The following is a 15,636-nucleotide window of genomic DNA, read 5'->3' on the forward strand; positions in this document are numbered from 1 at the left end:
AATTCGTGTTTCGAAGATGAACGAAGGTCTTACGGGGTTGGAAAAACATGAGGGTGAGTAAATACTGACAGAATTTTCATTTTTGGATGAACTAACCCTTTAACTATGTAGCTAGAATTGTGTCTTTATTACATGCGAGAAAATAAATGATCTGAGAGAAAAAAAAAAGTTTGAGAGAAAGTTATCACCTTGATAGCAAAAAAGCATTTCATGAGAGAAAAAAAAATATATTTGAGAGAAAAAGTTTTCATACCAATAGCAACAAAAAAAAATATTTGAGACTAAAAAAAGTTTTGAGAGAAAGTATTTTCTCAGAGAACATAAAAAATATAAATGTGATTTTTTTTTTTTAATTATTTCTGGGGGAAAAAATCTCTCTCAAAATACTTTGAAAAAAAATCTCAAATATATTTTTTTTGCTATCAGTGTGAAAACATTTTCTCTTAAAAAAAAGTGTTTATCTCAAAACGCTTTTCTTTTTTTCTCGATGCAATTTCTTGCTCTCCTGTCAGGATTTTGCTTTCACTGTGAAAATTGTGTCATGGGCGGGGCCATGTTCCTATTGGCCAGTCGGGTGAGCATCGTCTTGTCTGTCGGACTGAATCATTACACCATTTTTTGGTTCACCTAGATAGATGCCGCCTCTGCTTTAGTTAAGCAAAGACACTCCAATGTTTGGGTCAGATGATGACACACACAACTCGATGGGTAGCTGGCTGAGCACTTTCAGCATCACTGAAGACTACACATTAAAAAATAGCACTCATATTCATGAATGAATGTGTATTATATGTTAATTTATATTAATTATAATAATATTAATCCACATTCATTTTTGTGCTAAAGGCAGTAGTAATGACCCTGCTGTGAATATAGCCTTTCGTTTTCAAATCAAAGCAATTAAACTGTCATTATGGGACCTTTCATTTTCAACATTGTACCTGCATGATCCAATGTAAGTTTGAGCGGGACTCGTTTTAAGCTATGTTTTATCAAACTTTTATTAAACCAGTGAAGTGTGCGGAAAATAGGACGAGGACATCCACAGCTTGAAAGAAGAAAGAATAAATTCTTCAATAAGAGATTATTATAATCCTCCTGTTAGAGGAGTTAAAGCCCTTGAGCAGAATTTCTTTTACGCTGCATGGTTTAAAAAGAAATCTCTTTGAAGGGAGAAGAACACTTTTATCACACAAACAATGCTGAATAGAAACAAAGGAAGAGTGATAAGTAAGGGCATACAGTTCATGTTAAGAACTGAATTCCCACATATGAGATCATGAAGCTGTTGTAAAATGTTGTGGGAAATATTCCCAGCGCTTCCTGTTCCAGGGAATTGAGTTCATTCATGACAGGTCAGAGAACTGTTTTCAATTACTGTTCTTTCTCCCTTACATATATTCAGACATGCATTTGGATGAAGTTTAGACACTAAGTCATACTTAAAAATATCTGAAAGTCATTGCATTTTATTTCATAAGATTACACAAAATATCAAATCACGTGGTATCTGCAAACAATTGAGCTAACTTCGATTTTTTTCTAGATGTTTTTTTGATGACTTTTCACAAACTAATCTTAAAGGTGCAGTGTGTAACTTTTGGCGACATCTAGCGGTTCGGTTGCGAGTTTGCACCAAGGGCTCAGCCCCCTGCTCACCCCTCCCTTTCGAAGAAGCTACGGTGGCTAAAACGGGACAAACATCGTCGTCTGAGACGGCAGAGAATAGCCAGAGTAAACCAAGTTTCTGTACCACAGCCCATTATAAACCACATCATGGATAAAGATTACAAAGCCATAGTCAGGTGAGGATCAAGGGTCTTAATACATAATATAATAATAGTAATTAGTTGATTGTCTCACGGACGTAACCAGCACATTTCTCCCCACATTGCAAACCCATAATACAGCGAGGGAGAAGAACCACATGAAACTATGCAACTATATATTTTTGCTAACAGGGTAGTAAAAGTTTAGCTGGCTAATATGAGCTGTTAGTGTGGCGGAGCTGGTTAAAGCGTTAAGCCTTGTTTATACTGGACGCATGCATGAGCCCAAAGGTGCTTGCGGCAAAAATGACGTGATTGTAACAGCACGCGTGCTAGAGCCCGAAGCCATTTGTTTTGAGAATAATGGCTGGCTGATGAAGTTATTGGCTGGCTAGCCGGCTCAGCCAAAACCTAAATGGCTGCTGCAGCCGCCAAACTTTTCATAGCTGCAAATGGCTGAAGCTGCCACTTCATGTCTACAGATGTCTATGTTATACTGATTTACTAGATCTCAATATTTCCAAGCAATGCATGGCTTACACTATATTTCTACAAAATGCAATACAATGTAATAAAGAAAACACCAGATTTTACTTTCACAACGTATGTACATATTTATTTTGTAGTCTGATCGCGGAGAAGTAACGTTATGTTGATTAAGAACGCAAACTTTTGTTGAATTTATGAGAAATCTACAGACGCAAACAGACGAAGTGTAGTAAAATAAAGACCTAAATGTGTATTTCGGACTTTTTTTCACCACAAGTCTGTAAGAAGACATGGAAGACAAATATCCAAAAATCTCAAAATTGACCAGTAAAAAAAAAACGATGTTTTTGCCTGCCGTGTCTCGCCTTAATATAAACACACACTGTTATCAGTATTATTTTGGACAAAGTTTTGCACATTTCACTTCAATGTACACTGAAGCATGCGTCGTGAATTAGCAATGTGGAAACGGTGGTTTGTTACTGCAGTAATATCACGTTCAGTGCTATAAATCTCTCCGTTCCAGAATATTTGGTTCATAACATCATATCTTTGATTCAGGTGTTTGTGCAACCGTGCCCTGAAGATTTAACAAAAGTCTGGCTAGGCCTAAGTTAAAAAAAAAGTAAGTAGGAATTAGCAAAGTATGTGAGAAGTGAGATCAAAATTACCTTGCTTGCTTCTTTCCGCCATTTCACCTCAGTGCGAGAAAAAAATGCATCGCTTCTTCTGTACGGAAAACGAGCAATTTTAATTGGTCGTCAATTCACTGTGAGTCTGTGTATCGTAGCAACGAGCACAAGACTGTGCTGTTATGAATCCAGTGGGAAAATAGATCTCGTGTATTGTTTATATATTCGTGTCGTGTGTGTATGTCTCTATGTGATAGAATTATTATTTGATGCAAATAATTCTAGCCAGCTCAGCCAAACTTTATCAGATGGCGGCTCAATTTGGCTTACGAAATTATTGGCTGGCGGCGGCTGAAATTCTAAATGGCGCAAATGGCGGCGCCTGGCGGCGGCTTCGGGGTCTAGCGCGCGCCTCCGCATCCCCTAGACACCATTTACTACACACAATAGGCTTTTTTCTCTGATTTTGGAAACTCGATCGACTTAAAATGCTTCCAAGATCGACGGGTTGGTGATTCCTGTAACTGTTTTACGGTCAATGACAAGAGTACTAATCAGCTGTCTCACGAACGTAACAAGCACATTTATCCCCACATAGCAAAGCCATAACACAGCGAGGGAGAAGAATTAAGTTACATGAAACAATCCAACTACATATTTTACACCACTGACAAGGGAAAAGTCACTACTCTCGGTGTTTATGGCTAGCTTCTAGCTTTCTGTGGCTTCTCTTTCAAGGTAGTGACGAAACGCGCTCTGTAACGCTGTTTGTTCGCTGTCGGCTACGGTAGAAACATGACGTCACAATATGTCGACCTTCATAGAAGGGGATTCCCGCGCCCATGTAGATATAAATGCCTCATTCTAAGGTAATAAAAACATTACGGTTTATTAAGTAAGTTCTTTATACACCACTGAACACATAGTTATGGATGTCATATTGCATTTCTGTTAATAGATACTCAAAATGTTTACACACTGCACCTTTAATGTCAGTTTTCATATTCATACACTATCTTTCAAAAGTTTGGGGTCAGTAGAATTTTCTTTTTTCTTTTCCTACATTTATTTTTTTGTGAAAAGTTTAGCTTGAAAAGTGTTCTATATTTCTTTAGAATAAACTGTATTTCTGTACCCAACAGAATAAACTGTATTGTAATTATATATGCAAATTAAAAATCTAATTGGAAATTTGATATTGATCTAATATGACATTCATACATTTTAAGTCAAGTGTGACTTAGGTGTCCAAATACATTGTATGGCTGTTATATATATTTATACTACAGGGCTGTTGAATGCTTGATTCTGATTGGTTGAGAACTTTCTAAGGTGTGCAATTATTTTCAGGGAAACGCACGGCTAAAGTAGTTCCAGGCAGGTCTTGACCGCATTACAGTTCCATATCACTTCGCGTAGTTAACTGTAATAACGGAAAAAAGGATACAATTCACTGTGGACTGAAATATTTTTGAAAAAGATTGTGGATGATTGGCTGGAGCTGTAAAGAGGTCAGGACAAACTGTGTGGTATAAACAGTGTTTTACAGCATAGGACAGCTGGTGACCTGAAGCCAGACCTGAAGAATCTAATGCACAGTGATCCGTTACATAAAAATATATTATGTTGTTTTTATCATTTCTCAGTTGACCTTCTCTTTGTTGTTTAATGAGCTGTTTTTTTTTTCCTTCGAAACGCACTTAATTCACGGAGAAGCCTCCTTGAGCTCAATGCTTCGCCCAAGGGCAGAATGGGATCAGAATAAGATTATGACCTTAGAGAATTTTTAGGATCACTTTGAGACTAATTAGGTGTCTCATCAAACCTATAAATCAAGAGAGAGTGGTTGTTCCATAATTTCGGCACCTTGTACTGAATTTGCTTATAGTTGATTACGGTTGTAAAGGTTGTTTGCATCAGCTGAATGATCCTGGCTGAAAAATGCAGTTTTTATTCTTGGATTTGAGCTGAAGTAACATTTATCATTGTTGTCAAGCAAGTGATTTCATGTCAAAATGTTTTGTTGATAAACAACTTTCGGTCTTTCTTCAATCAAACCTGCCCGGGCTTTGCTGAATCCTAAATGTTCTTATTCCATAAAACAGACCTAATACAGCAATAATGATGCATTAAATATGGCCACAAAATATTGTTGTATTTGACCGATTTCAAGATCAAGACCTCCAAGCTTGAGTAACCATATTGACCCAGAATGCTATTGATCCTGAAGGTTCACATCACATTGCCTTATGAACAAGTGTGACTTTATATAAAAAGCACTAATCGATTCCTCAGAGGAAGGGAAGCACTCAAGCTGAAATCACTAGAGTCTACAGCGGCATTCAGAGACAAGAGTCGTGTCAATATATAATTTGGTTTTTACTAAATAAACTGGTAACTGTGGTTGCCAGAATAATTCTGTTAAAAAAAAAATAAGTTAAAATGTAAACATATTTACAAACAAAATGTAAATTTTAGAATTTAAAAAACTTTAAAACTTAAAATTTAAAACTGTAATTTACACACAAAAAAAAAAATAAATAAATAAAACCTGTAAATCCAACAGCCCATTTCTGCTGAATTAGCAAGGCCACAATGCTACAAAAAACTGTTATGTACTATTTACATAAACTGACATCCACCATAATAACAGGGGGTAAAGAGGAAACCACATGATGAATCAAAGTTCATCACAACTTTTCCATACACTGAGGTATATGTATACGCTGTTCACAGTCATGCATACAAACACAAAACATCAACATGTAACACGAGACTGAAACATGGATTAAACAACATAAGATATAACATAAAACCTAATTCAGAACATAAAACCCTATGTAGTAGGCCTACAGAAGAAAATTACACTGATAAACTAAGAAACCTAATTATTACATTTTAAAACTAGTGCTGTCAATGTTAGCGTTGCGCATGCGATTAATTTTTGTCCAGTTTAACGCGATAAAATATTTAGCGCAATTAACGCAGCATCCGTTTTTTCCAATCTTATTCACGCAAACGCTTTTAATGAGCTACAAGAAAAAAGGGAACGCGCTGTCTGTGAATGTCCTGTGTACACACACACACACACACACACACATACACGGCGCGCCAGTATCGTGCGCACAGACAGCGCACCAGAATCCATTCACTTTCGCGCTTGAACGAACTCACACTTTTATGTCAAAATGTCAGTTTTTTCGAGTATCCTCATAAAAGCAGTCTTAAATGAGTTAAATAAAGTCTTAAATGAACGTAAAGAGTTGTAAGAGAATAAGACGCGTGTGAGATCCGTGTCTCTGTCAGCAGCCACTAATTCTATCTGTCAGTAAAGTCGATCAAAGAACAAGGTAACAATGAAAATTACTCACTGCTCCTGAATAAAGAACTTTTGAAGCTTTAATAAAGATACGTTTATATTTACTTTATAATGTATGCAGTGCAGACTGTTTGATAACTTTATTCAATTTCAGTATGTTTCAACGGGCACAGGTAATGACATTTATTATGGGTTTAGGCCTATGTGAAGATTGTTTTAATTTCACTTTCACTGTAATGTTGAATGGCTAGAATTATTTTTTTAAATTGGGGGAGACATCGAGACATCATCGAGACATCAGTAGCTGCATGCATTAGAATCAGTGGTACTGGCCTTTATTCGTAAACATTTGCCATTAAACAACTATTTAAAATATAGTGTCTTTATGTTGCTTCTACATTAATTTGGAGATTAACTGAAATTATTACATGAAATTAAACTATATTAAAATATTAAATATGATCATGTTTATTTGTCCGTCTCTCTATCATCATTGTATTGTATTGCATTATATTTTGCCCCCCACAATACAGTTTTATAATAAAACTAAGTATTTAAATACCATCTTATGACATATTATTTGGAGATTATCAAAATGCTGTGAAGTTAAATACAAAGAGTAAAACAGGATATCGAAGACTTTAATGAACTCTGAGAATTAACAAAGCAACTACACATAAACATTAACACAACAACATTAACAGAAGACTAAGGGCTTATACACAAGGATCTAATCAATATAACATAGAACAGGTGTGTAACTTGATTTAGCAATAGGCAACTAACAATGAATGAGAAAACAGGCAAAACAGGAACGGGTAAAACCAAACTAAAACACAAACGAACTAAAAGACTTGAACATGACTCATTACATCCCCCTCCCATAAGGGCCAACTAACAAATATAAAGAAAGTCCAGACAAAGAGACCGAAGGAAACGGAGCCAGCAGATGGAAACCACATGGCGGAGATGATGGAGGAAGGAGCCAGGGGGAGATTATGGAGGGAGGAGAAAGCTGACGACTTGGAGCACAGCCAAGACAAAGGGTCGAGGCAGAACCGATGGTGGGAGAAGCCAGGGTGGAGTCAAAGATCCGAACAGCAGCGATGGATATGGCCCGGAGGTCCATGGTGCAGGCAGAGGAGATGGGAGAATGAGGCTGGGCGGGTAATAGAGGCCTGATGCAGTTTACCTTCAGTGGCGGGAGTGTGGGCGGGACTTCCCTCCATGCCTACTGTACTACTTCGTACTAAAGACTCAGTAGGCTTTAGCTCTGGGTCTGTGGGGGGCTCTGGCTTGAATAAGCCATGTAGGTTATTTAATTCTGGCAGCTCAGTTGGTTATAATAATTCACTTCCATCCAGTAAATCAATTTTAGTGTGGCATTATACAGAAAGGAGTGCTGTGCCAACACTAAGAATAAGTCAACAAAGAAAGTCCTTCCTGGGCAAGAGCAATAAATGTGCTTCTGTAGTCTTTTTGTTGTCTGTCGTTCTGTCACGGCTTCGAATTAAATCCAAAGAAGAGAAAAATGCAGGAATATAATGGGTTATGCTTTCCAAATATGTGTTTATATATATATATATATATATATATATATATATAAAACATTCATTACTAGGATAATTATAGCTTTTCACTGAATTTCCCTTCAGTATTTAAAATTATTCCTTTGCTTAAAATAGCTTAAAATCATATTATTTTCAGCTCCCCGTGGTAAAAAGTACAGTGAAAGTAATTAATTATGCAACCCAAAGTCTTTGTTTAATATCAAAAGTACCCGAAAAGTAACCTGGTCTGTCCTGTCTGTCAGCGTATTGTCAGTCTCCTCTCTGATCCGCGATGTATTTTTCACTGCATGAGAATATGGTGTGTGCGTGAGATCGAAGTAGCTTGTCGGACATAGCGACAGTAACTAAGGGGGGCGGGTCTTCGCGAAGGGTCAATTGTTATATACCTGAGATCGTTTTCATGCATTCACGCTTACACAATCAAAGATTCTTTGGTATAGCCCCTGTGATTGCATACACTTGAAATTAAAGTAACGTTTACTTCAGTAGAGGTATGGCCACTACTACAGATATAAGTCAACCAACTTTACTTGTCTTAAAATAGCTTTGGATGGGCCATGCCGTGGTTTCCCACGTACACTTATCTAAAGTAACATTAAATTAAAACAGAGGTAAGACACACCCAGATTTAGGTTGGTCAGGTAGCACTTTTGCTGCCCTAAACGTAAATTCACTTCTTGTCTTTGCAAAACACGTACACTTGAATTAACGCCAAATATTAGTAGTCACCAATCTGACACAAAACTTGCGGTAACGTACTGCTGTAAACTTCTTCCTTCTTCAGTTTAGAAAAACTCAGAAGCGAAAACCAGGAGACTTAGGGGTATCTTTTAAGCAGGATTCTTTATTTGCTGTAGTCTGCTTCGTCCAAAATCTTACCCAAGTCAAGTCAAGTCTAACTAAGGGAACTTTACATTGTAGTTTATATACATTTCAAGGGGGAGGGATTACATTGTGATGAACAAAGCATGTAAATGAGCTGAGACATGAGAACAGAGCACTGAGAAAAGAACTCCAAGAAAAATGGTCTCAGTAATAAAATAGCAGGTGTTCAAACTTGCTCAGCATGAGTCTTCACCCGGTAAACAACGAGAACAGGAAAAGCCTAGCCCTCTCGTTCTGAGACGGGACAGTCAGGAATATCCCGCTGGGAACCCCTACCGTTTGCAGAGATTTCCTGGTCTCATCATTAATAAACTTTATCAATATAAAATACTATTGTATTGGAAATCAAAATTAAACATTTAATTAAAATTTGTAATCCTACATTTCCCCCTTTGAGAGTTCTAAATAACTCTCACAAAATACAAATTTAAACACTTAAACGTTCATTCTTGTAACTTGTGATCGTTACAGGCATATAACGCATGTTCTGTGTTTGCTTTTCTGCAATTCCATGCTTACACAGAAACAAACATGCAATTTTAGGGTCCGTGTAGTTCTTAAGTAATAGTCTTTTCTGTTTGGAACTGTCATTTTTTTGTGAGGGGCGTGAGTCATTTGTTGAATGAAACACTTGATACTGTGGACGCATAGATAGTACGCTAGTACAAGAAACAACAGCAGAATTGCCATTTCCTTTATTCATATCCACAGTTTACCTAACAAGTTTCCGAACCATGAAGTATTATCTTCAGTCATCTCGAGTTATTTTGCTGAAAGATCAAGAATGTCTTGTTGGATTTTGTTCAAGTTCTCTGTTGGATCCATTAAAACCCGGTGCAGCACTCAGGTCCAATGATGGTGCAGGCTCCTCCTTGCGTTGCTAATAGGGATGCAAGGCCACTCTGTTCTGTAAGATCATTATCTTGTGCGAAGCGAGAGTGTCTGTGATGTTACTGGTACGAAAATCTTGATCATGTTGATCGATGACTGAAGGTTTCGTATGTGAGTCTCTGCGTTGTGTATTTTTTTCTTTCGTGATAGTTGGTTCGGCAGTGGGTCTAGTCGTTTTCTTGAGGTTTTCTTGTGGCTTCATACGCAGATGACGAGGTCGGTGTGTATGGGTCCCGGACAGTCATCATTGGTATCTGCACAGAGTAAGAAAGAAAACAAAAGACAGGAGAGCAGTTTTTTTGTTCACACACTAGGATTGTGTACTTTTTCTGAGTCTGCTAGACAGTGGAGCAGTATTTGTTCACACACTAGGATTGTGTACTTTTTCTGAGTCTGCTAGACAGTGGAGCAGTATTTGTTCAAACACTAGGATTGTGAACTTTTTCTGAGTCTGCTAGACAGTGGAGCAGTATTTGTTCAAACACTAGGGTTGTAAACTTTTCTGAGTCTGCTATTGTTGTTCCCTCTTTCCCTATTTCTTAATTCCTTTGACACCTAAGGAACAGTGAGGTAAGGATGGACTAGGATAGGGCCTATGAGGGAAGTCTTCACTCCAGGGTTAACCTCCGAAGCCTGTTGCGTTCGGTTCTTCTCGGGGCTCCTCACTGGTTCCGTGTCCTAACCTATCCCTGTAGATGGGGGAACACTTTACAGTGTGACATTAGTCCAGGTTTTTCCTTCCCTGACACAATCCTGCAGCTGCTGTAATCAACATCACTTAATGTGGTCCATGCCACTCTAATGGCTTGTTTCTGAATTACTTTCAATTACTTGAGCTGAACCGTCAACAAACAACTCAAATCCTGAATTCTCTATGGGAGTTTCTTTTACTTCCCTCGAAGGTGTGTATGTAAGCGTAACACAATCATGAGTCATTTCTCCTTTAGCCTCTAACACAAATTCAGTCATTGCAGACATCATACATGAGGATGGGTTTGTGACAGGTGCACGTTTCAAAACAATGTTCGGGGCTGTGGAGGTAGTTAACCAATTTCCTAAACGGGAGGAGGTTACAGAAGTGACTTGTTTCATTCATCAGTGTGGAAACTGCATGAAGGCATTTTACATTTACAGTCTGACCTAACACCATTACTGATGAAGGGCCTGTGCTGTAGCATAACATTTAAGGCTGTGAGTCTACTTAACTAGTGTCCCCCAAAGGAAGGCTGAGACAGTCACTTTCCTTTTGTTCTATTAAACAAAAATAAGTATTTTATCTCTGTTGTAAGTTACTGGGGAAATTAAGCACTCACAGCCCAAATGGTTAACACATCAACCAGCTGCCCCAGTTTAATGATGAGGGGAGGGGCTGTTTCAGAGTAGCAAGCAGACTGAGTAGGAGCTGAGTAAAATTGTTAACTTGTTTAAAGTTCTTTTTGTTTTTCCTATACTCTTTTCCCCAATGTCCATGTTTACGACAGTTATAACAACTGCTGCCCTCTCTCTTAGGACATTTGCGTTTCTGTTGATTTTCTGTGTTGACCTTAAAGGATGCTGCTGCAATTTTTACTCTTGCCTTGACATCAGAATCTCTTTCCCAAGGAGCTAACCTGTCTAGGTTACTTTGCAGGGTTCTAGCGGACCATGTGACTTCTAAGAAAGGCAATGCTTTTCTATGCTCTGACAAGAGGCTATCAAACCATGTGAGAACTAGGGGACCACTGTCACCTAGAACCTTCTCTGAAGTGTCAGCTATCCCGCTGTGTGCGGCCGCTGACTGACAAAACCTTTCTGTGTACTCACAAAGAGTTTCACCCTTCTTCTGTAAACAACTAGTGATCTTTGACCAGTCCATGCTTGGTCCAACAATGTTCTTTAATGCTTTCAGAACTCCCTCTCTCAATTCATCTTTTCTGGCATGTTGTAGTTCAGAAGTAACAGCAGACTCAAAACTGTTGAATTCAGATTCAGTTAGAATTTATGACATCAGCTGTGTGACTTCTGCCAACGACATGTTGTAAAGACGTATTTTACTGATCAATGCCCTTCTAAATTCAGAAAATTCTGTGCGTACTGAAGGTAAGCTTTGGGATAGTCTTTCTATGTCTCTAGGTCCGAGTGCTTTGGCAACAGTTTGGTTTTGGACAACAGAAGAATTGGGAGGAACATTTTCAGTTCCCTCAATTCCCTGAGATCTTCTTGCGACACATACCTTTACTGAATCTACAGGCTTATCAGTTACTGATGGGATGTCTACATCTGTTTCAAAGAATGCTTGCAAGTCAAGATAAGTTTCATCTGACTGTTGGTCTTCTGAGTCACATTTGGTTGAGGTCTTGTTATGGCCCACCTTAGTGTGCAATTGTTTGTTCTGTTCTTTTAATTTAGCTATACACCTAGCTTGTTCTTGTGTAAGCTAAATTCCAAGGATAAGCTAAATTCCATGTGACAGAAAATAATGCCTTTTATGTTTCTCTTCCTGATACATGCACCCAACACCTTCTTGCATTCTTCAATAGACCATACTTTTTCTGGGTAAATACCAAATTTCTTTCTCAAATCCAATCTGACTAACTCAGTCACTATGGAGTCCATCTGCTCCCCTAACAATGACCTGAACTCACTGTCTGTCCATAAAGGAGTAGCAAGACCACCTTTTTCAGTTGTGGGGATTAGTCTAGCATTCCTTCTAAACATTGTTGTGAGTTTTCTTTGTTTCGAAAACAAACAGACACTAAAACTTCTCTGATCCACAGAGGGTACACTTGTTAACACAGATTACTGTTGTTAATGCTAACCTTCTCTGCCTAAAGCAAAGGATACACAAAAAACTAGCAATTTATGCTAAAATCTTCCCTGCCTGAAAAAAACTTTTGCCACTTCCCAGGAAAAGCAGAGGATAAAACAATATTAACATGTACGTTAATCTTCCCTTGCTGAAAACAGAGGGTACAATATATTAGCACTTGATGCTAATCTTCCCTAACTTTATAGAGGATAAAACACTTCCCTGGCAAAGCAGAGGGTAAACAGTATTAACATGTACATTAATCTTCCCTGCCTGAAAAACAGAGGATACATTTCATCTCTAAAAGCAACTTTAGAGGATAACTTTAGTTAACAAGAACTTACTGCTGTCTGTTAACTTCTTCTCTGCATATTTTTTACTGGTTTTTCAACGGTTCTTTGAATGGAGTGAAACTCACCACATTTTTGTTGTATAGAAAGATTCCGCCTGGAAATCTTGGTTCAGCTTGAAGTTTTCAATCTGGAGAAAGCTGGAACGATTCAGTCTGGCAATCTTTGTTTAGCTGGATGTTTCAAAATCCAGTCTGGAGACTTAGTCAGCTTTGTTGAGATCTTTGAGCTTTGAAAAGTTCATTCTTTGTTGAGTTTCAGTTTCTCCATCCAGGTCACAGGGCACCATCTGTTGTAAACCTTCTTCTTCTTAAGGGTAGAAAAACTCAGAAGCGAAAACCAGGAGACTTAGGGTATCTTTTAAGCAGGATTCTTTATTTGCTGTAGTCAGCTTGGTCCAAAATCTTACCCAAGTCAAGTCAAGTCTAACTAAGGGAACTTTACATTGTAGTTTATATACATTTCAAGGGGGAGGGATTACATTGTGATGAACAAAGCATGTAAATGAGCTGAGACATGAGAACAGAACGGTGCAGGACTTCTCGCACTGAGACAAGAACTCCAAGACAAACGGTCTCAGTAATAAAATAGCAGGTGTTCAAACTTGTTCAGCATGAGTCTTCACCCGGTAAACAACGAGAACAGGAAAAGCCTAGCCCTCTCGTTCTGAGACGGGACAGTCAGGAATATCCCGCTGGGAATCCCTACCGTTTGCAGAGATTTCCTGGTCTCATCATTTATAAACTGTCTCAATATAAAATACAATTGTATTGGAAATCAAAATTAAACATTTAAATAAAATTTGTAATCCTACAATACAAATCCGTTTAATCTACTTGGGAAAACAATTTCAGAGTCAGTCTGAATAAAATCAAATGTAACAATTTATTATGTCAGGTAAATGTATCATGCCGATTTCATAATCAGTTCAGAGATAATAAATACAAAACATCAAATGCTCTGGAATAAAGAGAGAGGATGCGAACCATACATGATGCGGAGGGCCTACATACACTGCAGTTGAGGTACAAATCGCCACGAGCTTACTTCAGAATCTTCCTAAATACTCAGACCAAGGCAGAAACCTCTTTTCAAATGTAAACATGAGTTCACAGTGGGAATTTGCATCAATCACCGTCCCAGACTTAATGTGGACAGAAGTAGATTTACATGGGGGCACACCCACAGCCGTTAACAAGATTTCTCTAAACTCTCCACACCTTATTACCTTTTTGGTTTACTTCTGTGGGAATGAGACCTTTGTAGTCGCACTGAGACATTTCAAATGATGCCAAACATGTATAATACTGTATGATAATTGTTCATATTAAAACATAGATTTTTGGGTGAAATTCAGGTAGGGATTTGTGAAGGGAATGATGTGTGAATTGGGAGGTGATCAACTCAATTGTGTTCATGTCTCGAATGGGGATGGTAATATAGCAAGAGAGTTGCTAAATGACATGCAAATGTTTATTTCCTTTGTTTTCTCAGAAAGTAGCCCTCTCTTCCAGTTCTTCCAGTTTCTTCAGTTTTACAAGGGAACCATTCGAACAGAGGTGAGTCTGCTGGCAAAACAAGAACGAGACAGAGCTTGTAATAAAACAAGAATCAACATTGGCTTGGGTTTTTCGGAGATGGCGAGAATTGATGGATTTTAAATAACATAAAAGCAACGTGGAGACGGTGTTTTTATTACTCAACATGTGAGTAAGGTATTTTATTAAACTGATAAATTGCCATATGTAGCTCTCTAACAGAGCTCATTGTAAAGCATTATTTATTGTGAAGGGTCATTTCATTATTCGTTTTCATGAAAACACCAAAATATGTAATTTCTAGTAAGCTCAGGTTGTCGCTTTAAGATGCATCAGGATAATGTAATGCATTCCTTTTCAACTGACATCGCAAATTATGAAACTCATAAAAGAGTGTGCGAAGGAAATTGAATGTGCAGTCAGTGAAGCTGTTTGTCTGTCCTCATTCAGAAAACAGCTTTGGCAGTGTTCTTCCTGGCAAACATTCCTCCTGCGATTGGATTCGCTGATGAAATACTAATTCAGCGTTTAGTTAAAGTCAACCAGGATGATGTGGGTTTCCCTTTACTCAGAACTTTAATATTCTCAAATCTGATTTCATTTCTGAAAGCATTCCTCATATGTTCTTTTTTTCTGTCTGTTAGATAGTTCTCCTCCATCTTCATGGCCCTATATTTTCTAATAGACTGCTGCTATTCTTATAGTAGCTGTCTGCTTCAAGATGGTGTCAACTTCAGGCCTGGAATGGAGACTCTGCACTTCAGTATTGTGTTGTTGTTGTTCTGGTGTTAATGTGCATCTGTAAATCTCTAAGACAATTGACAGGAAATTGGTGCATAATCCAATAAGAAACTCTGAGCTTCTCCTGGGTATTGTGCTTCTAAATCGAAGAAGTCCTGATAAACTGGTACTCTTGAAAAACAGCAAGATCATGACAATAAAGTAAGATATTTGACTCTGGCACCCTTTGCCTCCTGTTGTTGGTGTCTTTCCAAACGGCAGAAGAATTATTTATGGAAATGTTCATCCACATTCCTCAGACACAGCAGTGTTACCTGAGGCACAGGTAAAACGCATTCTCATTCTTTTCGCAGGCTGTGACATAAAATCAATAAAGATGCATTGAGTTTCATACTGACATGATTCTTGCATGATAATATTCAGTTCACATTCATAAGAGTGAAGCGGTCAAAGGATATCTGAAGTAGGTGTTAAGATCATTCTCTTGCTTATGGGCTGCATGGTCAAACCGCATTAAAAAGTAGTTTGACAGAATAATAAGGTCAATACCATCCACTGACAGTCATCATCTGCAGCAGAGCAGGAGTGTGGACGAAATGATTTATTTATGTGGAAGTCGATAAATTATTGATGTAGGTGGTATTAATGGATTTCAAGTTGTCA

At 38.0% G+C, this 15,636-nt stretch overlaps 1 protein-coding gene across 1 annotated transcript in view; it reads left to right on the top strand.

The window, feature by feature from the left end:
• usp43b (ubiquitin specific peptidase 43b) overlaps positions 1-15,195 on the top strand; it is a 117,845-nt gene extending 102,650 nt beyond the window's left edge. The window contains exons 16-18 of the mRNA XM_077211926.1: positions 14,189-14,253; positions 14,683-14,784; positions 14,877-15,195. Of these exons, the coding sequence (XP_077068041.1) occupies positions 14,189-14,253; positions 14,683-14,752 (135 nt within the window). The 3' untranslated portion in view covers positions 14,753-14,784; positions 14,877-15,195. The remainder of the gene's footprint in view (positions 1-14,188; positions 14,254-14,682; positions 14,785-14,876) is intronic.
• Positions 15,196-15,636: the final 441 nt, after the last annotated feature.

This window comes from Siphateles boraxobius, unplaced genomic scaffold, assembly GCF_051911475.1.
Source record: "Siphateles boraxobius isolate OS27281-9 unplaced genomic scaffold, OSU_SipBor_1 66, whole genome shotgun sequence".
NCBI lineage: Eukaryota > Metazoa > Chordata > Actinopteri > Cypriniformes > Leuciscidae > Siphateles > Siphateles boraxobius.